Genomic DNA, 24,942 nt, shown 5'->3' on the forward strand with positions numbered 1-24,942 from the left:
TTTCTTGGGTGAGCTGGGCCTGGTGCAGAGGAACACACACCTCAGACAAGCCCCATCCTGACCTCAGTGCCAGGGCCAATGAGGCGGCACTGTCCAGCCTGCCCTTCCCCCTCTCCCTTCTCAGCTTCCTGCCCCAGATACCCCAGAGGCACCTGTTGGCCCCAGCCTTAAAGCATGGACCCCAAAACTCTCAGGGGATGGGAAAGCAGAGTCTGAGTCATCCACAGAGAAAGGTAGCTCAGCCTGGGGAAGAGGAGGGGGCACCAGTGTGTCTTTGGGGGAGGGGTGTCCCCAGGGCCCTGACGCCCTCCCCTGCAACTGGCCAGTGGCCCAGTCTCACTGAGCTGGCTCCTAGCCGACTGCCAAATACAGACATGAATCTTCCACAGCCCCCTGGCCCCTCCTCCCGGTTCCCCCACCCCAAGCCCCTGTGGCCCAGCCCCCCACAGGGCTGCACCCCAACTCACCTCGAGATTCTGCACACGGACCCCAGCCTGCGCTTGTCCAGAAGGCTCTGCCCTGGCACCAGGCCCTTCTGCTGCCTGCCCACTACCCACCCTGCCAGGCTCCCCAGAGAGCAAGAGCCCAGCCTGCCCAGCCCCACTCACTCGCTGACCCTGCTGAGGCTCTGCACGAGGTCCTGGGGGAGGGGAAGGAGGAGGTGGGGGCTGGCTTGGTGGGGACAGGCTGGGTGGCAGGCAGGCAGCTGGCTGGGGAGGTGGTGCCTGCTGAGACCACAAGCAGCCTGGGCCTGGAGTGGAGGGGGAGGAGAGGGGAGGGGCAGAGTACAGCACGGCTGTATTTAGCCACCCTGCTCATTCCCAAGCAGCAGGATCTGCCTTTTCTCTCCTTACAGCTTCTGGACCCTGACAAGCACAAAGCCCCCTCAGTGGTGCCTCGATTCAAAGTGCCAGGGCCTTGGTCCCCAGGGGAAGATGGGGGTGGCACTGCACTGCAGCATCCAAGACGCTTGCCCTGACCCATTCGATTAGACGGGTCCAACAGAGGAGGTACTGGAGACAGATAGCCCCTATGATGACCCTTGCTCTGACCAAACCACCAAGATCCCCAACAAGCCCCACCGTTTTCTCTGGTGCTGAGAATCAGAGAACTGTCAGGACCCTCAGCCTCCTTCCCAGAGAAGCACCCTCTACCTGAGTGGGCCCAGAATCCCATCTCTGTCTCCCCATCCTGCCATGGCAGGTTTGGGCCTGTGCCCAACACTCTTCTTACAGACGTTCCTGGCTGGCAACTGTCCCTCACCCCATCAGCTCCACCAGGGCCAACAGGCAGGAGGCAGGGGCTGCTTCCTCAAATAGTCCCTCACAACCAGCACCCCTCTGCATCTGGGGTGGGAAAGGGGCTTGGAGAGAGAGCAGTAGAGTAGGGGAGCCGTTGAGAGGTCACATGTCCTTCTCCCTCCTCCTATCACCCCTGCCCAGGGCCACATTCCCAAGCTATGACCTGTGTTTCCCATCATTGCCAGTGAAGAAGGGGGGAACTGGCAGAGGAGGGGGGCTCACCATTCAGACTGGCTGTCTTGAAGTGGGGGTGGGGAAGGAAGTCAGAATGGCCACTTGGTGAGCATCTGCTTAGGGCTTGCCATTAGCTGATGCTGATATCACAGGCAGGGGCCCCTCCCCTCTGTGGATCCTGGTGACCTCTTGAGTCACCTCCAGGTTGGGCAGAGCTGAGGCCACGCATGCCCCAGGGAGGGAGGGAGAGGAGAGATTAAAGCAGATGGGTAAAGTTTGCAGGGAGCCCCAGAGACCCCTGGTGGTGGCTAGGGGAACAGCACCCTGGGGGCATCCAGTGACCCAGCTAACCAGAGTCCTTCAAGCTCCTCAAGAGGGGGGGCTGTCAGAGAAGCCTAGGCAGGAGGCTCAGGCTACAGAGAGGGTAGAACTGGGCCTCTATGAAACAAGGCCATGGCCCCTACCCTTCTATACTCCCAAAGCTGTGTGGCCAAGGAGGCTGATCAGGGATCTCTGTCTCCAGGTCCCAGAGCCTCTAGGGTTCCACACGAAGCCCTGGTACCACCCCACTTTTCATTGGTCCCACACTAAAACCATCTTTGTAACCAGTCCCCACACCCAGCCCTGCTCCACCCACAAGACCAGCTCTCACTGTCTGAAACATAGTTACACCAGCCAGGGAGTGGGGAGCAGGTACACCCCCAAACCTAGACGCACACATGCCCACCATGTACGCGCTGCCCCTGCCCCTCCCACCACTGCACAACATGCTGACTCTGCACATGTCTGGCCTTTCAACACTGCTCCCAGGTAAGACTCACTTGATCGAAGTATTGGCCTTGGGGAGCCCACAAGTTGGGGAGCCCTCCCTCCCCAGACCAGTGTATCCCGCTCAATACTGATCCCAACATCCCCTGAGGTGTTCTCACAATAGAAACAGTCACAGCCAGCTACAGGAAAGGCATCACTTAAGGCCCTCCACATCAGGGCTTCTAGGATGGTCCTTGAACCACCCACATCAGGACCACCCAGGAGCCTGTTTAAACTATAAATTCCTGGGCCTCACTCTGACCTGAAAAATTAGATTTCTTGGAATAGAGGTCAAGAAACTGCATTTTCAAAAGCACTTAGTTGATTCTTAAGCACATGGAAGTTTAGGGACCCACATGACCCAGTGTAAGGAGGACGATAACCCTAAGAGGTGGCATCACTCAGTCCCATCTCACTCAGCCACCAAACTTTAGGGCAGGGCTCTGAACCTCAGAGGTCTAGCTCCACAGTCCATGTGTTCCCACTATTCCACCTGGCCTCCCACCTGCGCAAGGTCCCTAACTCTACGGCAGTGGTTCTCAAATTCACCATTCACCAGAATCACCCAGAAAGCTCCTTAAGATATAGGTTGCTGGGACCCACCCTGAGTCTCTGATTCACTAGGTCAGGGCTGGGGTGAGCAATGTGCATCTATAACACATTCTCAAGGTGATGCTGGTGCCCCTGGTCTGAGGACAACACTTTGAGGACCACTGCTCTACAGTCTCTGTCTCCCACCTTCCACTCTTAGGCAAATCCTCACTACCCTTTGCAGACGTGTGTCTCCCCCCAGCCTCTACGTGTTACCCAGGTTCTTCCAGGGGCTTGGAAAGTCTTGGGTATCTCTGCCCCCTACTGTCAGCTCACACACAGCCCTTGACCGTCCAGGAGGCCCTCCAGGTATGGCTGCAAGGGCTAAGATAGCCAAAGCACAGCCATAACCTCAGGAGCCTTCTGGCTGATATGGATGATAAGCCAGATACACACACGACTATAAGAGGAAACAGGGATAAGGTGGCAAGAGGGAGGCAGATAAGGCCACAGGAATGAAGACAATAGGACATTACTCTTGGCTCACGGAAGAAGGGGACTGAGGGAAGGAGTGGTATTAGAAATAAGGGTTTAGTTTAAGCAGAAAAAAAAGCAATCCTGGGAGAGGAAATCACAGGAGCAAATGTTCAGAGGCAGAAAGCGTGTGCAGAGAACTGTAGCTCAACCCCTCTGGCTACAGAACTAGGTGGAGAAGAAAGAAATGGGATGTGACAATGTTGGAGCAGGTCCCTCCCTCTGCCTCAGCTGCCTCCAGCCACCCTCAGGTCCTCTTCAGGTCCAGAAGGTGGAGGCCAGTTTCCGGAGTGTGGCCTTTACCCTGAGGGCTCAGGGAGCTCCCTGAGGAGTCTGCGGAAGGGAGCAGTGTGCTGGAGGGTCGCAGCCTTGTATGTGGCCTGGCTGCTCACAGCGGCTGTCCGCCCGCACTCTCTGTGGGTTCCTCCAGAGGTGACTTGCGTAAATGCCCACTGTGGTAATCCCACCATGGAAGTGAGGGAAAGAGGAAGAGTTGTGCTGAGAATGTTTCAGTTTGGTTTAAAAATGAACAAGGAAGCAGAGAGCATTTCACATGGTCAGCCTGACCTAGGCATGGAGGTGGTTAATGTCTTCCCTATGATTATTTAGGATTGCTCCATGTTAGATAAGCACTGGCACCCACAGTAAATTAGGTCCCCATTCTTCTGATAGGCTGTGCATGATGACCCCCATTCTGAGGTAGCAGCCCTGGGGGACACCTGTTGGGGCAGACCTGCTTCTGGTAGACAGAGTGGGGAGGAAGGGCTGAGTCCAGTCAAGGACTGAACTTGCTTTTTTAGGTGCTGTCCAAATCCCAAGGATGGACAACAGGGCCATGTGGCATTCCAAGATCCCCTCCACAGGCGGCCACTGACTTCACAAGTGAGAACCTGCTGGGGCCGGGCCAGGGCCAGAGCCAGAGTCAGGAGGAGAAGGGGGCTATGATTCCCTTCTTTCCCTTTATATTCCTGACCTCCCCAAACCACCTCTTTTCTGTTGTGATAGTGTCATCAAACAGATGGGACCCAAATGAGTTTTGATAAGCCATATCCTCTGGCCCAAAGGTCCTTAGCTAAACCTTCAACCCTGCAGAGCCTCACAAGTCTTACCGAGAAAGCAACCCAAGAGTTATGATCCTTGCTGTACAGATGAGGACATGGTGGCTAGTTAGTGAGGAGGCCAAGGCCTCCACTGGAAAATGCTAGAACCTTGGGATCAAATTGAGACCTATGCTTGAGGGGAGGACTGCAAGCAACAGGATGAAGGCCTGGGCACATGGAGTCACCCACGTCCCCCTTCCTCCTGACCAGAGCCCTTGGTGAGGTGAGCCGATTGTGTGCATACCAGGCGTGTAGGGAAACAAAGCAGAACCACAGCCATGGTAGAAAGGGAAAGTGAGGAGAGGAAGGAGAGAAAAACCCAAGGCCATCAGCAGTCTTTGTCCTCAAAGACTGCCGATGAGCATAATTCTACCTGAACCTTGAACCTCTTGGGTAGAGGAAAGTAGACAGTATACGGTGCAGTGGTTAGGAGTATAGGCTTGGGAGATCCATGGGAGGGCTTCAAATCACACCCAGTTTCCCACTGACGCTATGCTCCTACAGCTGAGCAAATAGGGTAACTGCTAGCCACTGAGACCATTTAAATGGACATTTATGAAAATGAAATGAAAAATTAACTCTTCGGTCGCACAAGTCACATTTCAAGTGCTCAGTAGCCACATGTGGCTAGTGGCTACCATATCAGACTGAGCACATATATAATATTTTTATCATCACAGAAAGTTCTATTGGTCAGTGCTACTCTAGAGCAATTTGCTAAAGCTTTCCAAGTCTCAGTTTCCTCATCTGTAACATAGGCATAATAAATAGAACCTACCTCACAGGGTGGATTCAATGTAAGAACCCAATCAGTACAGGGCCTGGTACATACAAAGGGCTCGGGAGATGCTAACTAGTCACATTATGTTCATCTGCCATCACACTGAGTTTACTTGCTTCATAGGTGAGTATTTCAATCGCCTGCTGCTTATAGCATCCCTAAGCAGATTACGGATGCTAAGTAGAGGCCCTGGCCTTGTGCTATCTCAGTGTCGCTTCACTCTCCACGGTTTCATCTTCCCACTTGTAAACTGGGAATGTCATCACATGTTATGTCCCTCCAAGAGATGTACAGTTGGTCCTGAACAACACGGGTTTGAACTGCAATAGTCCCTTATACAAGGATTTTTTTCCAATTGGTCCGAGCAGTTCAAACCCGTGTTGTTCAAGGGTTAGCTGGCAGTTGGGAATGTGCCCACATGGAGGGCCAACTAAGTTACATGCGGATTTTCTACTGTAACGGCAGTAGGTGCCCCTAACCCCCGCACTGTTCAAGGGTCAACTGTACATGGTGTGATGTAGCTCAAGTAAGGGTAGAGATGTGAAAGGGTTTGGAAAAAAGCATATGCCATTCTCCAAACACATGAAACTGTTTAGAGAGATGTAGCACTTGGCGTCCAGTCGGGACTCAATAAATGCCTGTGTGATGGATGCAGGCAGCTGTGAAGTGCTTAGCTTCAGTTAAGCTCATTCCACGAACTCTCCAACCCCCTGCTCCAATACACACACACCTTTCAGGAGCTCAACTATGGTCTCAGCAGTTATTCAGGGGGGTGGGGCAGGGTGGGAGGGATCCAGGGCTGGGTGGGGCTGCCAGAGCTGGTGAGAACAGACTGGGCCCCCCAGACCACAGCACCAGGGTAACTACATTCTCTAGTTACCGATTCCCTGTCCCAGTGGTTCCCAACCAAGAATTGGGATCTGTGGGTCTTCAAAAGCAGGTCTTGTTGGGGTAGGCACCCCAAGAGGTCACTGGGCAGCCAGTCCTGGCTACCAAAGGGGTCAGTAAGGAGCAAGAAAAGGAGGTGGTTCCACAAGGCCTCTTCCCAAAAGACACTAGACACTCCTTCTCTCAACCTACTCCTACCCCACCCACAGCCACACTGCCAAATACCCTTCCCTAGCCCCACCCCCTCACTCCTTACAAACTCCAGGCCTGGGACCCCGGCCTTTGCCAAATGTCTGTGCCACCCACTGGTTCCACCCACTCTTGCTGCTCTCCCGTCCACTGGCCTCCATCCAGCTGCTCTGGACCAAACAGAGCCTTGTAGGGTAAGAAAGTCTGCTTCCTCCACAAGAGCTGAGTCTGGACCCACGTGCCTGCCCCTCAAGCCCTGGAGCCCTGGAGCCAGTCTGACTTTTAGGAGGTGCTCTCTGGGTGCATGCCCTGGCTCCCCAGGATGGAGAGGCACAGAGATGCTATGAAAGGCTGGGAAATATAGGGGGCTGGGGGCTACAGGCCTGGTAAGGGGCGGCAGGGAGACCCCAAGGCACAGACAGTAGGAAAAAAGGGAAGAAAAGGAAGACAGCTTCCAGAGCCTCCTAGGAAACCTGAGCTCCAACCAACATTTGTCTACAGCTTTACAGTTCATAAAGCTCGTTCACACATTTGCTTTCTTTTGTGTGAATAGTATAATTATCTCTGGTTTACAAATGAGGAAACAAACGCAGGGAGGTGCAGCAGGCAAAGGCAAGACAAGTGCAGACAGCTGCCTTGTCCCAACCCTCCTTCCCAACCATAAAAGGCTCCCAAATGGGCCCGAGCCAGTACTGGGGCACCCCTCCTCACTCCTTGCCAAATCTCAGTCCCAACCAGGTATTGACCGGAGTCCTGGAGCCAAGCCTGGGCCCCCTAAGGGGAGCTGGGAGCAGAATCAGAAGCAGATCCCAGAGGTGATGGAAGGAAAGCACACAGTAGAGGGAAAGGTATGATTCATTGAGGTGGGAGCGGCGAGGGGAAGGAGAGAGCCTAAGACCTGAGCTCCTGGGAGGGGTCTGTAAGCTAAGACCTGTCATTCTGCAAAGTCAGACAGGTACAACCATACGGGTGTAAAGTAGGACTTGGATTCGGGTCATATACCACCAAGAACTCCCTAATCATGAAGGTGCTAAGGCCCTAAAACAGCAGCAAGACAGGCTCTGTAATCTTGTCACCAGCAGGGCCGAGTAAAAGAAAGGGACAGAACAGCGTGTGCTTTTTCCCCTCCTAGCATGCCGGGCCCCTCCCACAGCCAGTCTAAATCCCAGCCTCCTTCAGGGCCCCGATGTCTCTCAATCCAGCATCCCTCCACACTGACCCACTGCTCGACCACCTAGGCACAGGATTCATCTGCCCTGCACTTTCCTCCAACCTGAGTGCTCTGATGGAGTTCATCATTCAGTGATAATCTCCTTGAGGGTTGAGTCTGCATCTTTTCCTTCTGGAATGTCCCTTCCCCAGCCTCATTTCCCCCCAACCCCAACTGCCCAGGGTCAGCACATTGTCAGGCCAAGCAACCTGAACAAGTTGAACTGGCCATGTACATGGACACCAGTCCAGCCCTAGCCTGAACCTGAAAGAAACTGGGCTTAAATCCAAAGGAAGTAGTCCAACACCAAGTGAGGACTTTCATAAAAATAGAAAACAAGCCACTGCCACTCCCAAGAGGTGGTCTCAACTGCACCCTCTTTGGAGCTCTGGGTTCAACAGAAGGAGCAGGGGAGGGGAGGAAGCACTTAAAAGCATCTCCTTTAAGGGGACAGGGGGTTGTTCTAAAAAGGAAGTGACCTCAGAAGGTTCCTGATGGCTTTTAAGCCCTTCGAGCCCGGAGATTCTTTTTCTCTGAGACTCAAGGATAATTTGCTTTCCCCACAGGACCCTGTTCAGGGAAATGCCGTGAAAGGATGGCATTTAGAGGATGCCTAAAGACAAATTTCAGTGACTTCATGAATTGGCCAGCCTGGTGTGTGCCTTGGGAATTTGGCCTCTGCCCTGAGGCCAAGGCCATTTAAAATGCTTCCACCAGAGCAGTGGACACCAGAGAACAGACTGTGCACGATAGTTGAAAGTTGAGCTCTAGGTTGAGTGGGAAGGGAACCTGGGCCCACAGGGAAGAGTCACTGCTCACCCCACCCGGCCCTGGGGCCCACAGATTCCCTACCAGGTTTCACAGCCAGCGTGGCAGCACAGCTGGCCTGGCCCAGCTCGTTGGTAGCGGTAGCTTTGTAGTTCCCGGCATCAGCTGTCCGGGCCTCCCGGAGCAGCAGGGTATGCCGCTCACCCTCAGCCCGGATGAGAAGGTGGCCATCACTGCGCAGCGCCAACCCATCCTTCTGCCAGGACACTGTGGGGATGCAGCAGGGTGACCAAGTTTCCATGGCCCACAGGGGCCCACTGGGACAAAGCCCCCCACCCACCCAGAACCCAAACCACTCCTCTCCCCACCCTAGGGAATTCTGAGGATTCCCCTCACTCACAGAAGCCCAGGCCTGCCCTCCCTTTTCTCAGGGGATTCTGGGAAAGCTCTAACACACACACACACACACACACACACACACACACACACACACACACACACAGGAGTCAGGCCAGCCCCGTGGAGCAGATGATCTCCCCTCTTCCCCCACCTCTCCCTGTCTCAACCCCAGCCAGCCCCCAACTCTGGGGCTCACCTTGGGGAGGGGGGTTGGCGGTGATGATACACTTGAGCAGCACATCTGCCCCTGGGGCCACCACCGCATCTTGCAAGGGGATCTCAAAAACGGGGGCCTCCAGGGGCTCTTCTCCAGCAGACACATAAGAGTCGTCCGAAGACTCTGCCAGAGACACAGGTGACAGGGTAAAGGGATGTGGTCCCTATGGAGATTACTCAGGGGGAGAGGGTGTGATGGCAACCCCTCTTCTTGGAAATCCAAACCCTAGAAGGTGGGGGTTGGGGAGCAAAAGGTCTCTTTCCTGAATGTCCTGAGACAGGGAAGAAGGGAAGGCAGAGGTGGGGTTCTCAAGCAGGAAGGGGCATCCCAGACTCTATATTAGTTTGGCTGCTCTTCAACCTCAGCTACAGTGTTGTTTCTGGAGGAAGGCAGGAACTGTGCTGTGTCTTTACACCAATCAGTGGTTGGGGATGGTAGACCAGACCCTGAGGGGCACAGGATATTACAGGCTTCCATACAGACAGAACACAAGCTAATAGAAACCTAAAACAGTAACAGTGGTGTCACAGGGCAACACATGGAGTACTGTCATATTAATGATGCCACCCTATTCACAAGAAGGAGTAGCAGGTGGGTCCTACAGCCCTCTGAGAGGCATCATGAAAATCAGCTTTGATTCTGCCCACTAATCAAACAGTAGCACTGTACTGACTGCATACTAAGCTCTGTTTGGCACCAGGGAGATAACAAGAAATAAGATGTGGCTCCTGCTTACAGGGCGCTTGGACACATAAAGAGACTTCTCTGGGTATTTTCTAACTCTGCCGTTCTATAAGCTAGATAAAGCGCAATGCCAAAGAGCAGTGAGGATCCCAATTATGCTGTCCTCTAGCTGCATAAACTTGGACAAATTAGATAACCTCTCTGTGCCTCAGTTTTGTTATCTGTAAGATGGAGCTGATAAATATACCCAATATCTTGCAAAGCTGGCATACAGATTAAGTTAAAATACCCTCTAAGTGCCCAGTTAACAATGCCTGGGACACAGCTGTGCATATGCAATAACAATGGCCAGTAGAACAATGGACAGGGGCCTAATCATCTCTAGAAATTTTGAGACGGTGATACTTAAATGAAAAATAAAGTAATTCTGCTGAAGAAAAGTACAGGGTGGTAAATGCAATGAAAAAGGCATGCACAGGGTCTCTTGGGCCCAGGGAGGAGGGGAGCAGCAGGGGGTGGGAACGAATGAAGGATGGCTTCCTCTGCCTCAACCCAGGAGTGGGCCCCAAGGTGATGTTCAGGATGAGCAGAGTTAGGGGCAGGGGCAGTCTGGCTATTGGCCATCACCCACAGGAAGACTGGGAGACCACACACAGGCTGGCATGGGACCACAGTCAGCTCAGGATGCAGGGACTCAAGGATGGGAGCGAGGAGGCTAGGAGACTGGGTCAGATCTTAGCGGCCACAGATGGGCCAGGGGATGGTGCCAGGATGGGGAGGCAGAGATGAGAATTGGCTGGTCCAAGGCTTGCCTGTAACAGGGACCTAACAAATTATTTATTGAGGCAGCCTTCCGTCTCTTCCCTCACAGAGGGGCGGTGTGTGGAGGAGCTCCTTAAATCTCCACCAGTGCCTTCCATCACAGTTGTCCTTCACCCCGCAAAGTAGAAGGCCACTGGACGGGGTGGGGGTGGGGGACTAATGCAGGCATCTGGGCACCGGGTTTTGCTCACACCTCAGCTCCACCCAGTCTCCATAAAAACACACGCACACCGCCTCACCGGCAGGCAGGTTTTATCACAGCAACCTTCACAACCCTACGCTCAAACTTGTGCCTGGGCCCATGCCCTGGGAAACCAGACCCTCGCAACTGCCTAGCAGCTTCCCTCTCCCCAAACGCCCTCCCACCCAGGTCCCAGCACCTCTGGGTGCTTCCGGGGGCCTTACCGAGCTCAGGCGAGGTGGGCCGGGCCCTGCGACCTCTGCCCTGGCTACGAGTCCCTCTGCGGTCCCAGGCCCCCCAGGGACCATCCTCCTCCGGCCCTCTGCGCAGCCTCTTCTCGGCCTCAGGCCCCGCCCTGTTCTTCTCCAAGGCCTGGGGCACAGCAGCGCCCTCCGGGCCCGGCGTGGCCCAAGGCAGGAAGCGCACGGCTTGTGCCGGGGGCTCCCGCTTCCGACCGGCGGGAGCTTTTGTCCTGGCCTCGGGGGTGTCGGCCGGGGCGGGGGGCGGTACGGGGCTCCGGCTCTCCTGGATGGTTCTGCCCCGAGTCAGCGGGAACTGGTCCCGGCGCCTAACCTCCTGCTGCGGGCCTTCCCCCAGCTCTGTCCTGCCCGCCGCCCCGCGGCTCCGGGGCCTCCCCGGCTCATCCGCGGGCCTCCCCGCGACGCTGGGCGGGGGCGGCTGCGCGGCGGCGGGGCTCACGGCCCGCGAGGTCTTCGGGGTGGAGGGCTGGGAGAAGAGCGGGGGCTCGCCGGGCTCCCGAGGGGACGGGGCGCGCTGCAGCGTGGCGCGCAGGGACTCGTGCGAGCGCACCAGCTCCTCCCGCGACGTGGAGCGGCGGATGCGGCCCAGCTCCTGGGCGAAGCGCAGCTCGAGGTCGGAGGCCGGGCTGCGCTGCCGCGTGCGCTCGTCCAGCGAGGCAGCCTTCTGCTGGAACAGGCGGCGCCGCTCGGCCACGCTGCCCGCGGGCGCCTGCAGCTCCTCCTGAGAGGCCCCGGGCGACCCCCACGAGGCGTCACCGTGGGACCTGGGCTGCTCCAGCGAGCGGGCCTTGCGCAGGGGCACCCAGGGCCGCAGGGGCGCGGGCGGCGAGTCGCTGCGCTCCAGGCTGCGCCGCCGCTCCTCGAAGAACTGCAGCTTGTCCAGGATGCGGGAGCCGGCGCGCGCCAGCCGCGGGGAGCGACCCAGCGCCGACAGGCGGCCCGAGGCCTCGCTCAGCGGCGTCTGCGGCCGGGACTCGGCGGGGCCCGCCGGCGGGGCCCCCGACGACTTGGCCTTCTTCCCTCGCTTCTCTTCGGCGGCGGCGTCTTCGGGCAGCACTGGCTCCGGAGCGCGCCGGTGGGGCGCCGTGGGGGTGGCCGGGGGCTGGGCGCTGGGTCCTGGCGGGGGCCGCTTACCCACCCGAGGGGACGGTGGGGGCAGCAGCGCGGATTTGGACGGCGGCGGTAGGGCCGGGCGACGAGGGGCTTCGCTGGCCCGCAGAGGCTGCAGGTCGGGCTCGTCCCTGTGCACGCCGCTCTGAGGGACACTGCTGCGGAACCGAGACGAAGAGGAGTGGAAGATTCAGGGGCCTCCCCTCCTAGACCCTCCGCTCTTGACAGGAGTTGGTGGTGGGGCATGCTGGGAAGGCTTGGGGGTGACACGGGCCAGACCTCCGCCCCCTCCCCCCAAAGAGGAAGGCGCAGCCAGAGCAGGTGCTGTGCTGGGGAGAGGTGGCGGCCCTGGCCCCAGAAGACTGGGCTAGTGGCTGGGTCCAGGTACAGACTCAGCCGCGGGGGCTCTGACCAGCCCCCTCCCCCCAGCCCCAGAAGCTGGGAAACAGAAACAAAACAGCGGTGAGAGAGAAAAGAATGAGGCCTGGGACCCAAAGGATGCAGTGGTGAGGGAAGGCAGGAGGGTTGGATGGGGAGGGGCCCCCTCAGGAATGCAGCCTCCCGCTCATCCCTGCCCCCAGCGGGCCCCCACGGTCCTGCCAGTCCTCAGCAGGACAGACCCCATCACAGGGGCCCCAGAAGAACAGGCAGGAGCCTTTCAAGCCTCCTTCCAGGTGCAATGCTCCATCCCTGGGGTTCCCTAACACCAACTCAGACCTGAGCCCAGTACTGATAGGGCACAGAAGGTGGTGGCTGGGGTCCCTAGGGTCGGAGGCTAGGATACTCAGGTTCCCATTCCATTTCATCAGTCTGCTCCCAGGACAGGCCTTTGACTTTGTCCTGCCCCTGGGAAAGTTACCTGAGTCCTTGGAACTCCCTGGAGAAGCACAGAAGCTCCCCAAAGGGGTATGCTCAGAAATAACTCAGCTCAGAAATAACTACTGCGTGGGCCTGAATTGGGAGTGCGGGAGAAGAGGAGACGGGAAGGAGCCGGTCAGCCCAGAGTACTCCTCGCCTACAGAGCTTTGAGGTCCAAGAGCTGGGCCTCAGTTTCCCCTATCTGGACCCTTGGGGAGCACATCAAACAAAGATTAGCAACAAAATGAATCTGAGATGTTAACATCACACCTGACACATTAGAGAGAGCTTAGTAAAAAGTACGAAATGGCTCGTTGTGTGCCAGGCTTGTACCAAATGCTTTAAGTGCACTGTCATTTAATCCTCGAAACAATCCTTTCAGATAGGAACTGTTACCAGGTCCATTTACAGATGAAGAAACTGAGGCTTAAAGAGGTAAGGGTGCCTTAGCAAGGTGAGACAGCTAGAAAATGGTGCTAGGACTGAAACCTGAGCCTTTGTTCCCCCCAAAATGCCTGGGATTCTGGGGGCACAAAAGGGAGGAGAAATAGGGTACCAGCCATGAGCAGAAGTTCTAGGGGTGCCTGAGTATAAGGATGTTTTAGACCACCTGGGTCAGCCACCTCCACGGCAGACCCCACCTCTGACGGGGGCATGGGGATGGCAACCCATAGTACCAAGGGAGTGGAACCTCAGCCAGCCACCTGCAGGAAGGCAGAATCTATTCTGGGGGAGGGACAGCAGAGTCCCTGAGGAATGAGCCATGGGAACTGGGTGAGGCAAGGAGAGAAATTGGGACAGCAGAGGAGGCCTCTTGCCGGCAGTTTCTAGCTCCAGGCCAGCCTCTGTACCACAGACATCACTAAGGAAATGGGTTCCTCGAAGTTGCCATGGCAACTCCAGGCTCTGGCTGGGGCCTGGCAAAGACAAGCAGGGAAGGAAAAGGCAAGTCCAGGGCACAGGAGCACCTGGTTAATGCCAACCAGACAGAGCAAGGAAGCCTCCCCTGCCCCTGCCCAGACCTCTTCCCTGCCCACCACTAGCCACTCCAACCACCTTCCCCACAACAGGCCCCTTCCTTCTCTTCCGTGGTAGTACCTCCTCCACACACCCACAACCAGCACAAATCAGGCCCCCTGTCAGCTCCCCAAATGTCCCCCAATACCTCTTTCACCAGCCACTCCCCTCTTCTACCATAGCACTCCCTCCTGTATCTGCCAATCTCCAAATCTCCAAAAATGGCTCCAGTGCCTCCCTCCAACACCTCGGCTTCTCAGCCCCTACTCTGACGACCTTCAACCCCACCCTCGGGAGTTTCCCACAAGATCATCACAGGCGCACACACACCCCTCCAGCATTCCAACCCCTCTGCCTCTACCCCAGCCCCCTGTCTCCATCCCTCCCTGCCCTGGCCCCCTACGCCTGCTTCTCCCACACCCCACATCCTCCTGCTGTCCCAGGCCCCTGACCCCACCTGCCCCCGACCACCTCGCTCTCTTCTCTCTCCTGGTTGTGCTCTTGCTCCCTTGCTCTCTCCTGCTCTCCCGGGAGCTGCCGTGGTTCCGTTCCTCCCAGAAAAAGGCCCACAGGGAACAGGAATGTGCAGAGAATGAAAAGGCAGCAGCTGCTGAGACAGCAGGCACGGAGGGGGCCCCAAGGGGGGGGGATCCTGGGGACAACTGGAGCCTGAATGGGCGAGGCGGAAGAGGGCCCCTGGGAAAGTGGAGACATTGGAAGAGACAAGGGAGGGACAGAGGGGCCCAGAGACCATGAGATGTCACGGTGAGCCAGAACAGTAGGTGTGGGAGGGTGTGGGTGGTGATGGCACAGGAGATGGATGAGCACTGTGGGAAGGCAGAGTGAATAGCTGGGGCCAGGAGTGGAAGCAATGGGGGGGGGAGAAGTGCACAGAGGGGTGGGTGTGCCCAGGAGATGGGGGTGAAGGGGCAGTGCAGGACGGCATGGTGAGGTGGGACAGTGCAGGCCCATGTGAAGCGTTACTTACACGTGGATCGAGAGCGCCCGTCCTCTGTACAGACTGAATGCGCTGCCATACAGGTCACTGGCCACCGAAAGGCTATCCTCTGACCCCCAGCTTGCGCCCACCAGATTAGCTCGAGATGCCCGTACCAGCGGCTCCACCCCCAGGTGCCGTGGCCCGGCCCCGGCCGCCTGTGCTTGCCTTGGGCTGCCTGGGAGGCGGCGGGTGCCACCCCTGCTGCCCACTTCCTGCTCCAGGACCGTCTGCCCGCTGCCCCACCAGCTCACTTGCTCCTCTGAGGTGCCTGTCACGGAGGTCGGGGGGGTGTCCAGGGAGGTGCCCACCAGTGTGTCGGAGCCCCCTAGAGAAAGGAGCACGGTTAAGGCCGGGCGCCTTTGGGGAGAGGCCCACCTGCCTGCTCTTTGAGCACCCCATACAGCTCACCTGTGGGGGTACTGAAGGTCCTGTCATCACGAAGCTCCAGGCGCTGGGTCCCTTGCACATCGCTGATGTCATCCTCGCCTGTCTCCAAGTCTGGAGAAACAGGGGTCTGTGTGGGCAGGGCCCTCCTCCCTCTCACTCCAGCTCTTCCCCATGCCACCTCCTGCCTCCCCACAGCAGGCTCCATCTTACCACCGTAGGACTCCCAGTACCCTTCTGCTCCTCTTTTGCTCCCCACATTCTCCTGCCCATCCTGGGCTGCTCAGGGTAGGCCCTCCCATGCCCAGCCCCCTGGTTCCATGTCTGGGCCCCTGGTTACTCACCCTTGCCTCCTTGGTAGTGCCTGCCCTCAACTACCTACCATCCCGTCCCAACCACTTAATGAATGACCAGGGCCTCAGCCCCTGTCCCTCCTCCCCTGTCAGTGGTAGCTTAAGTTCCCATGCAGCCCCCAAAATAACAAGGTCCTAGGTTCCAAGGCTCTAAATTCTGGGTTCCAGTACCCCAGGAATAAGTGGGAGTCACCTCAGAGTCGTATTGTCAGGGCACTCGACCAACTGCAGGACCGGCCTGTCCTCCACCCCGAGCCAGCCGGGACACATCGGGGTGCAGCTGAGGCAGGGTGAGGAGGGGCCGGGTTGGGCAGGGAAGAGGGGGAGTGGAGGGCTAGGGCAGGAGCCAGTTTCCTACCGTAACTTTGCTTTCTGCAGGAGCGGAAAACTTCGCTTCCATAGGAGCAGCAGAAGAGAGACATGGACAGACTGTTATCAGAGCGTTTGTGGGGTAGGGCATGGTAGGCAGGCAGCACAGAGGCACAAGGGTACCCAGTGCTCAGAGATGCCCTGTGGGGACGGGGCAGGGGAGGGAGATGCCTGGGATGAGCTCAGCATCTCTAGTTCTTGACTGACTGCAAGCTCCCAGTGTGCCCAGGGCTGGGAAGCCCCCGTGCTTTGGCTGGTTGTTCCAACTACCCCAGTTACCCTGTACCCTTGGCACTTTTACTGGTGTACTCACTGGTCACACACACATACACACACACACACACATGCCTGCTTGCACTAGCCCAGGCCCCTCCCCCCCCATTAGGGATCAGGCTCACCTGCTATTACAATATTTGTATTGCGCTTTGACCCCTCTTTGCAAACTGCCCCCTCATCTGTTCTGCATCATGATGTGACAGGAACCCTCTTCCCCGCCCCTCTCTTCTACTGCTGAATGGTCCTCAAAAATGCCCAGTTAGGCTAGGAGCAGTTTCCTGGGCATATTTTCAACTTTCCCTGACTATCAGGTTCTGAGCCTCAGTTTCTCTATGCGTGCCATGACAAGCAGGAGCCATGTACTGGTGGCCAAAGCCTGGCAATGAGCTCATCCTCACTTGGTCCCATGGTGGGGTGTGTATGACTCCCCCACCCCCTTTTGCTAGGCCCTCTCTCAGCTTGGGGCACAAGGGGCCTTCTTGGGTGGGCAGGTGAGTATGGGTGCATGTGGGGGGCGGTGTCCCAAATCTCATGAGCTGTCTTCAGGGCCTGGGTGCCTCATGAAGGAACATGAACCAAGAGAAGGAGTGGGCATGGGTTAGAGCAGGAAGCCCACAGTCCACACACCATGGGTGAGGCGGCTAAAGGCCCGGCGGGAGTGGCCGGTTTTCTGAAAGAGAAAAGCCAGAATGAGTTGTTGAGGGGAAGGCTCGCTCCTGACACCCTTATACCTCCTGTCCAAACATTCCAGGGGCCAGTGGGCAGGGAGCGGGGGTTGGACAGAGACTCAAGGTGGCCAGCTTCCCCCACAGCAAATGTCTCCACTCTTCTAGCCTGTCAGCCCTCCCGGCTGGAGCTCCGCTTGGCTCTGGGAAGGGTCAGGGGAGGAAGGAGAGGGAGGACAGCAAGGCTGTGGGTCAAATGCTGGGACTCAATTCATGGAGACTCCCAGGACAGGGGACCTGAGGGATACCCCCAGAGACAGGCTAGGAGGCAGGATAGGGGGCTGACGGACATGAAGGAAAAGATGGGGGGTTTTGCTTGGATGACTGGGAGATGGAGGGAGGAAATAGATTCCTGCGGAGGAAGGCAGACCCCAGGGACAGGTGTCAAGAGGGCAGGAGGGGGGCACAGAGGACAAGGTCCCCCAAAGGGCAGGGGCCTCACGAATGCAGGAAGGAGGCCCGGGTATGCGAGGACAGGGCAGGGCTTGGGAATTTATTGAGCTCAGCGCGGATCCCTGTGCCTGGCTCTCGGGAGCTCCGGAAGATGGAAGGCTCCAGAGTGGGGGGCTGGGGGAAGCCGGCCAGGGCCCGGGGCCCAGGTTGGCTAGAGGCTAGAGAAGACCAGGTGGCCAAGAAGCCGACGGGCGCTCCACGCCAAAGGCGGCTCGGAGACCTCCCCGGGTGGTCGCAGGGAATGCAGTCGATTGGGGGGGGCTTCCTTGCGGGGAGGGGCGAGGGGCTGCGTGCTCGTCTAGCAGATCCGGGAGCCCCCCCCCCCCAACCGCGCCCGGCCCGGGGCCTCGGCCGCCAGGGTGGGACAGGCGCGACTCCAGCGCCCCCTGCCCCCGGCCCAGCCGCGGTGACCCGCCCTCCCTCCGGGGCGCCCAGCCCTTCCTGCCCCCTCCCGCCGCCGCCCGCCCCCGGAGCCCTCACCTGGAAACGCTTCTTCACCCACAGCTTCTTCATGGCGGGGGAGGGGGCCGGGCGGGCGGCCGGGCGAGGAGGGGACGGGCGGGGGCGAGGCGGAGTCGGAGTCGTAGGCGGGGCCGGGGGCGAGCCGGGAAGCGGACCAGAGCCGGCGCCGGCGGCGGAAGCCGCCTCGGGGGCGCGGGAGCCCGGGCGGGGGGAAGGCGGCGGCGGCCGCGCCCAGAGCCCGCCCCTCCCCCGCCAGCCCGCACCCCACCTGGCGCCCCTTCCCTGGCCCGCTCCCCTGCGTCCCCGGGGACGGCTATCACCCACCCCGCATCTGCCTCCCGGGCCCTGGACACATGGGGAAACTGAGGCACAGAAAGGGGTGCAGGGGCCCCCATGAGAGACCGGGCCACCCGCTCATTGGCAGCCCTACGCGACCTCCGCGCCACCTCCTTCCGCCGGCCGCGGGACCGCTCGGGAAGGTCAGCGCATCTCGGCTCGCTCCCTCTACAAACATGCGCACACGGACCCGGGGCCGGCGGTACGCGACTCGCCGCGGCCGAGCCCGCCGCAGGCCCCAGCGCCGGTGCGGGCGCCTGGGTCACACACGGGGCGGGGCAAGGCTCCTCCCGGTGGGGGCTGCGTGCTGACATGGCCCCAGGCTGTAAACACCCTCAGGCTCCCCAGGAAAATCAGAGAAGGCTCCTGAGTTCCTGGATGGTAGGTAGGTACTCTATCCCTGCGCCCTGGCGCACGGACACACACACCAGCCAAGGTGCCAATAGGCTGTCCGAGTCACAAATAAGACCCACCTTCTCACTCCCAGGTGAGCATACTCACCAAACTTTCTTTGTTCTCCCATTTAGCATCATGCACACTTTGCCTACACAAAACTCTACTTCTCACCCAGTTACTGTAACTTTCTTAACCATGTGCTAAGTGCCAGGCACTTTATAAATGCTACCTCATTCAGGACAACCCCGCGAGCTTGAAACCTTTATGAGCCTTAACTGGCTCCATTTAACCTATGAGACTAAGGCTCAGAAAAACCCTGTCACTCAGCCAAATCCACACAGGTTGTGTATCTCCACGTGTCCCCCAGATCCAAATTTCCATCCCAGCATTCACAAGTAGTGCCAATCCTGGTTTCTGAGATGTGACTACAGTCATTGTCAACAACACTTATTGCATGCTGAATACGCACAGAGCATCATGTTAAGCACTTCATATGAATAAACTCATTTAATCCTCACAACAAGGGGGAGACTGAAGCACAGACAGGTTACTTGCCCAAGGTCACACAGCCAATAATTGGTAGAGCCAGGACTCTAACCCAGGCGCTGTGACCACTTTGCCATAAAGCCTCACACACTGATTGGTCAGTAGGTTCCCTAACTTTATTTCTTGAAAGCATGGGTCCAAAATAAACACAGAGCCAACTGATGAGTTTTGTTCAGCCTGCACAGTACATACTTTAAGTGGAGCAAGCATGCTCAAGTTCAGCTGCTGACAACAGAGCCTTGCTCATCAGTTTCTACTTGGCTTCTGAAGTTATTTGAGTTTGTGGGCCCCTTATTTTAAAGTTTAAAGTCATGTCTTGTACATTCTCGGTACACACAGGTGGTCCCGTTTCCCAGACTCCCAGAGGCACATACAAGACACATGCACAGGGACATGTGCTGAGAGAGTACATGTGTGTTCATATCAGTTCTAGCCAGAGGAACCTGAACGCCCACAGGCGCCTTCCCTGCCCACCCCCAAACACACCCACTCACAGATGGGGGAGCAGAGTGAGGAGAGGGGGTAACTTGAGCCCCTGTTCTCCAGGAGAATCCGAGGGGCTGGCACATTCCATAGCAAAAATAACCAATGGGCAGCGGGTGTGAGTGACGGGACAGCTGGGCTGAGCAGAGGCCTGTGGGATTCTGTGTTCCTGCTCTGGGTCGGCTCTGCTCACCCCCGTGAGGCTGACCTGGGGCATGCTTGCAGGGTAGGCCCAATATTGCCCCATTTTCTCTCCATGGCTATACTTCTGTGTCCCTCTGTCACTTCACCAAACCCAGACTTCTAATTTCTGCACCACCAGCATTTCCCTTTCCAGAGAAAACCTAGGTCGTCACGCCCTGCCTGAACTCACACAGACCCTCCTCCGAGCCAGTCCCCTCCTTTTTGCCTCCACTCTTTCATGCCTAGGTTCAGTTTCTTCTGTCCCTTCTTTTACTTACCCTGAGCTTGAAACCTTTATCAGCTCTGTATCTCTAACATAGTATATAATTTTTGCTTGTTATGTTTATTGAATGTTGTCTGTCTTCCCTCACTGGTATGTAATCTCTAGGACAAGAATTTTGGTCTTTACCCCTCCCCACACTCATGTATCCTAAAGCACCAAGAACAGTGACTGGCACACAGTAGCCACTTGAAAACAGTGGGAGGGAGATGGCAGAGCGGATGGTGGAGATGATGAGGGGTGGTGCGGATGGGGAGAGTAAACCTTCCAGGAGCAGCTCATTCATCCAGCCTTCCTCCCTTCTCTGTCCTGACCCAGACCTTTTCCAAGAAACAGCTGGAGAAGTTACCATCTCACATTCTACTCAGGATCTGCCTGGGAGGACCTGCCTTCCTTCAGGAAAGCTTCAGTGATTAGGGCCTCTCTGCTCTTCTCTTTCTTTCCTCCCAGAGCTCCTCATTGCTCCCACTCTGGCCCTTCCTCCTCTCCTGATTAGGACCTGGCATGAATGGATGGAGACACTCCCCATACCCATTCCCAGCTCCATTCTAGTTCCCTCCTGGCTTTTCATTCAGACATTCCAAGTTCCAGATGAAAAGATCACAACTGCAGAATATACCTCAATGCAGCTTCTGGTGTATTCCCCACCTTCCCCTTGCCTAAACTGGCCCTTTCTCTCCCTATCCCTAACCTCTCCTCTCCATGCTTTCAAATCTCCACCACCTCCTGCATGGTTCACTACCATCTGTTGACCTTTGGCCCTTCTGATTGACACCAGATTCCTCCAGACTCTGGCAATGAAACTTCCAGGTAAACAGTGAGCACCATCAGTTCCTCCTTACCCCCTACTCTTTAGTGCGGGCCTTCCCATCCAGGCACATATCCCAACCTTTGAGGGTGGCATTTACTCTGGTCACTTGATTTGCACATGCGGATGGGAGCCTGATGTTTTGAAAGAGAAGACTGCCTATCTTGGAAACTGGGCCAGAAGATGACTTTGGGGATATTGACAGAAGGGTGGTTATGATGACAGATCCTTGCCTTAGTCTTCCCATGCTTCTCTTTCTGAGGACAGGCAATATGGCCTAGACCCAGAGACCTGGCTTTCAGACCCAGCTGTGCCACCTCACTAGCCATGTGACCTTGGGTAAATTTTCTTTTCAAACCTGTTTTCTTAAATGTATAATATCATAACAGTAACCAGGGGCTTCAGAATTAAATAATGGAATGAGATAAGGTGCTCTACACATGTTAAGGATTCTGTACTTCTGCCATCTTCACTGTTCCTATTCTTTCCTCATTTCTATGCCCTAAATCCCACCTTCCCATTTCCCATTTTTCAAACTTCCCATCCTCCAGCCCACTTGTCTTCTCAAAGGCCTGGCCTCCCCAAGCTTTGCCAATACCCGTCCATTCTTGAGCTAACATCTCAGGCCTCAGCAGTGCCAGGAACCTCAGCATCAACCCCATCTTGCTGAGCCAGACAGCAGTCCTAGCCAGGAAACTGCCTCCTTCCCTCCGAAGCCAGGTCCTGGCTGGGCTTCCTCGAGATCCCTGAAGTCCTCCCACTGTTGATCTCAACCAGGAAAGTTTTCCATGAGTAAACCTGAGCAATGCTGAGCTGCTTGCCCAGCTGCCCCTGAAGAACTTGTCATTGGGCTGGGACTGGTGGGGGTGGGTTGGGCAATAGGAAGAAGCCAGACTCACCCAGTCAGTCCCCAACATCACCAAAGCAAAGCCCCTTCCTCCCCGAAATCACGTGGGAGGGGTGTAGTAGTTAAGCACACAGTTCTTTGCAGTGGAACAAACTGAAGCTTCCATCCCTGCTCTGCCACCTTCTATCTATACATCAGGACATGTCACTTAATCCCTCTGTGCCTCAGTTTTCCCAGGGCTGCTATGGGACTTAAATGATATGTGAAAGGATATGACAGCATATTGCCTACCACACAGTAGCATAGTGGTTATTCATACTATTATAAGTTACTACTAAGAATTATTACCAATTAATAATAACTATAAACCTGCTCTTGGACTAAAGATTTCACAGGTAGGAAAAAGTTCTCAAATGTGACTTGCTGTAGCCTGACCCCCTTCCTGTTTAATGTGGCTGTCAGAAGGCCCCAAGTCCAGTGCCACAGCCCTCAGGGGCCTTTACTTTCCCACATGCTTTTCCAGCAGAACAGCCTGGAGACCACCCCCCTGGCCTCCATCTAAGTATGCCAGCCAGGACTCACTCTGCTGGCCATGCCACCCATATGACAGAAGGGCTGAGAAGACAGTCCTACGGGGGGGGGGGGGGGGGGCGGGCTCTAGTATCCTATCACTCTGCCCACTTTGAGGGACCAGGGCAGGCTAGGAGCCTCTTGTCTTCAGAAAGGCCAGGCCTGGGCTACTCGCTATACAATGGACAGCTCCCCCTCACCTCTCTCTCCCTCCTCCAGAACTCCTGGAGTACTGAAAAACCAGGAGGACAGGCTTCTTAATTCAGGAGTGGCAATAACTGCCTGTGTGTCTTTGGGCAGATCTCCCTCCACTCTGGACCACAGTGTCCTCACCTCTAAAAGGAGGCGTCTGGAAGTTCAGTTCCCTGTGATCCTTTCCAACTCTAAACAAACCTTGTGACCACCAAGCTCCTCAGCATTTCCTTTCCCTTCCTTAATATCTCTCTCCCCTGAGCTGTAGTCTCATCACTCTATCTATCCTGTCCTTCGAGTTATGTTCTGTTTTCCATCCCCTTAGGAGACAAGAGCTAAGACCCCCAAGGAGTTCGATCCTTCCCCAGCTCAGAGCTCTGCCAGGATGGTTCCCATTCTCTAACTCCAGGCTGGGAAAGCCTGTACCTAGCCAAGTGCAGGGCCAACCAAGAGAAGCCAGTCTTGACCCTCTCTTCCCCAGGCTTGGCCACTGGAACTCCAAGGAACCAGTCATTGAAGACTGTTGGAGGGTGGGCAGGGTGGGGCTAAGGAGAGAGGGGATGCTGAGAGAGGGAGGGTGAGCCCCTGCTCTATGTCCTGCTGTGGCTGCACCTTAGCGCCTTCTTTCCCCTCCAGCTCCTGAGGTGCTTCATCCCTATGCCTCCTCCTCAGCCCCCAAGGATGTACCCCTACATGACAGCACCCAGCTGGAGGAAGAATTCCCTCTTGAAAATGCCCAGGACACTCTTAGTAACCCACAAACTAATTTCCATCTCCCCTAACCGCAGCCTATTTCCTCTGAATTCTGTTTCCCAAGGCTCAGTCATGCAAGACTCTGCCTTTGGCCTAGAGGAGGTCAAAAAGGAAGCCCAAACATGGACCCAAGGAGAATGGGCCCTGGCCAGGCACACCCACCACCAATAGGACTCTCAGCGCCGAGCCCAGCCTCAGACCCCTCTCCTTCTGCCTGGTTTCATCATCAGTCCTTTCACACCGGAGACTAGCACTCTACACAAGATGGGCAGGAACCCAGGGACCCGCCTAAGCATCCCCCTTCCATGGCTGGCCCACAGCAACTCCACAGACCTTTGTCCCTCACCTGCTTGTACCACCAGACTCCTCCACAGCCCACACACGTAGACACACAAGCACAGGCACACATTGGCACGTGGATTCTCAGGCACCCACCTCCATACATGCCTGGGAGCCCCCAGGCCTACCTCTACCTCCTGATGCCCTGAACCCCATTTATTCCTACTTGTCCACCCACTGGCCTCTTCCAACCAGCCTGGTGCTGACCATACCAACCTGCTCCAGTGACAGGCTCCAAGGAGCTCTGACCCATCCCCTCAGCATTGCAGTGGGACCAAGGGGCTGGCTCTCTCCTTCAGACCTGCACAGGCCTGTGGGGCTGATCAGGAGTCTCAAGGCTAACTTACTGGAGCTGATGGAGATGATTTTCCACAGGTGGCCTCTAGCTACGGGGAAACTAGAAGGGCGTCCACTGAGAAACTCCCAGAGAGGCCGAGTGGGCCTCAGGCTTTGCTTACCCACGGCTGACCCTTGACCTCTGACCTTGTGTGGGGAGCTTCTCTACCTTGACACCCCTTTCCCTGCACCCTCCCCTTGGTGGGCATCTCTGGGTGAGCGCAGCTGAGAAGCCAGAGCACCTGGGAAGAAGTCTGGATGAATCCACGTGGCCCCGGCAGCCCCTCTCTACCTCCGATCACCCCCAGCCCCCGCCTCCCCATTACCTCCGACCTCCAGCACTGTGACAAGGGCCTCGCAGCAGGCCTGGCCCCGCTCGTTCTGGGCCCTGCAGCTGTACTTGCCGGCGTCCTGCGCCCCGCAGTTCCTCAGCCACAGGCAGCTGGGCTCGGGCGCCGGCGGCGGCAGCAGCTGCCCGTCGCGGAACCAGCTGAGGCTGGGCTGGGGCGTCCCGCTCACCACCACCCGCAGCCGCACGTCGCCGCCCACGAACACCGCGGCGTCCTTCAGCGGCCGCAGGAAGACCGGCGCCCCGGCCGCGGCCGCTCCGCCGGCCCCTCCGCCGGCCCCCACCTTGGCCCTCTTCGGGGGCACCCCGGGGCTGGGGGGTGCCCTCGTGCCCGCCTCCTCGCCTCGCGCGCCCCGGGACTTCTGCATGGCCTCTGCGAGCTGGGCTGGGGGACGCCGGAGCCGGCGGCCGCGGGGCGCCCGGGATGGTGCCCTGGAAGATAGTCCTGGGGGGCCGGCGCCCTGCCTCTCCGCTGCCCGCCCGCCTTCAGCCTGCGCTACCCAGAAGGTCACCGGGGCGGCCTGCTGGCAATTGCTCCTCGGGGGCTATTTTTAGGCCCCCCGGCTCCAGTTTCGAGGGAGCTGTGGAGGGAGGGGGCAACAGAGGAGGGGACTTGGACTCCACGCTGCTCCTTCCCTCCCTCCAGGAGCCCCCATGTCCCCCTCAAG

General features: G+C 57.2%; 1 protein-coding gene across 1 annotated transcript in view; it reads right to left on the bottom strand.

The window, feature by feature from the left end:
* The window catches only part of SPEG (striated muscle enriched protein kinase), a 54,473-nt gene extending 29,831 nt beyond the window's left edge, over positions 1-24,642 (bottom strand). The window contains exons 1-7 of the mRNA XM_087819578.1: positions 24,252-24,642; positions 15,930-15,959; positions 15,243-15,332; positions 14,823-15,159; positions 10,814-12,117; positions 8,882-9,025; positions 8,371-8,553 (exon numbers count right to left, since the gene is read on the bottom strand). Coding sequence (XP_087675704.1) covers positions 8,371-8,553; positions 8,882-9,025; positions 10,814-12,117; positions 14,823-15,159; positions 15,243-15,332; positions 15,930-15,959; positions 24,252-24,642 — 2,479 coding nt within the window. The remainder of the gene's footprint in view (positions 1-8,370; positions 8,554-8,881; positions 9,026-10,813; positions 12,118-14,822; positions 15,160-15,242; positions 15,333-15,929; positions 15,960-24,251) is intronic.
* Positions 24,643-24,942: the final 300 nt, after the last annotated feature.

Source organism: Miniopterus natalensis, chromosome 8 (assembly GCF_054644295.1).
Source record: "Miniopterus natalensis isolate mMinNat1 chromosome 8, mMinNat1.hap1, whole genome shotgun sequence".
NCBI lineage: Eukaryota > Metazoa > Chordata > Mammalia > Chiroptera > Miniopteridae > Miniopterus > Miniopterus natalensis.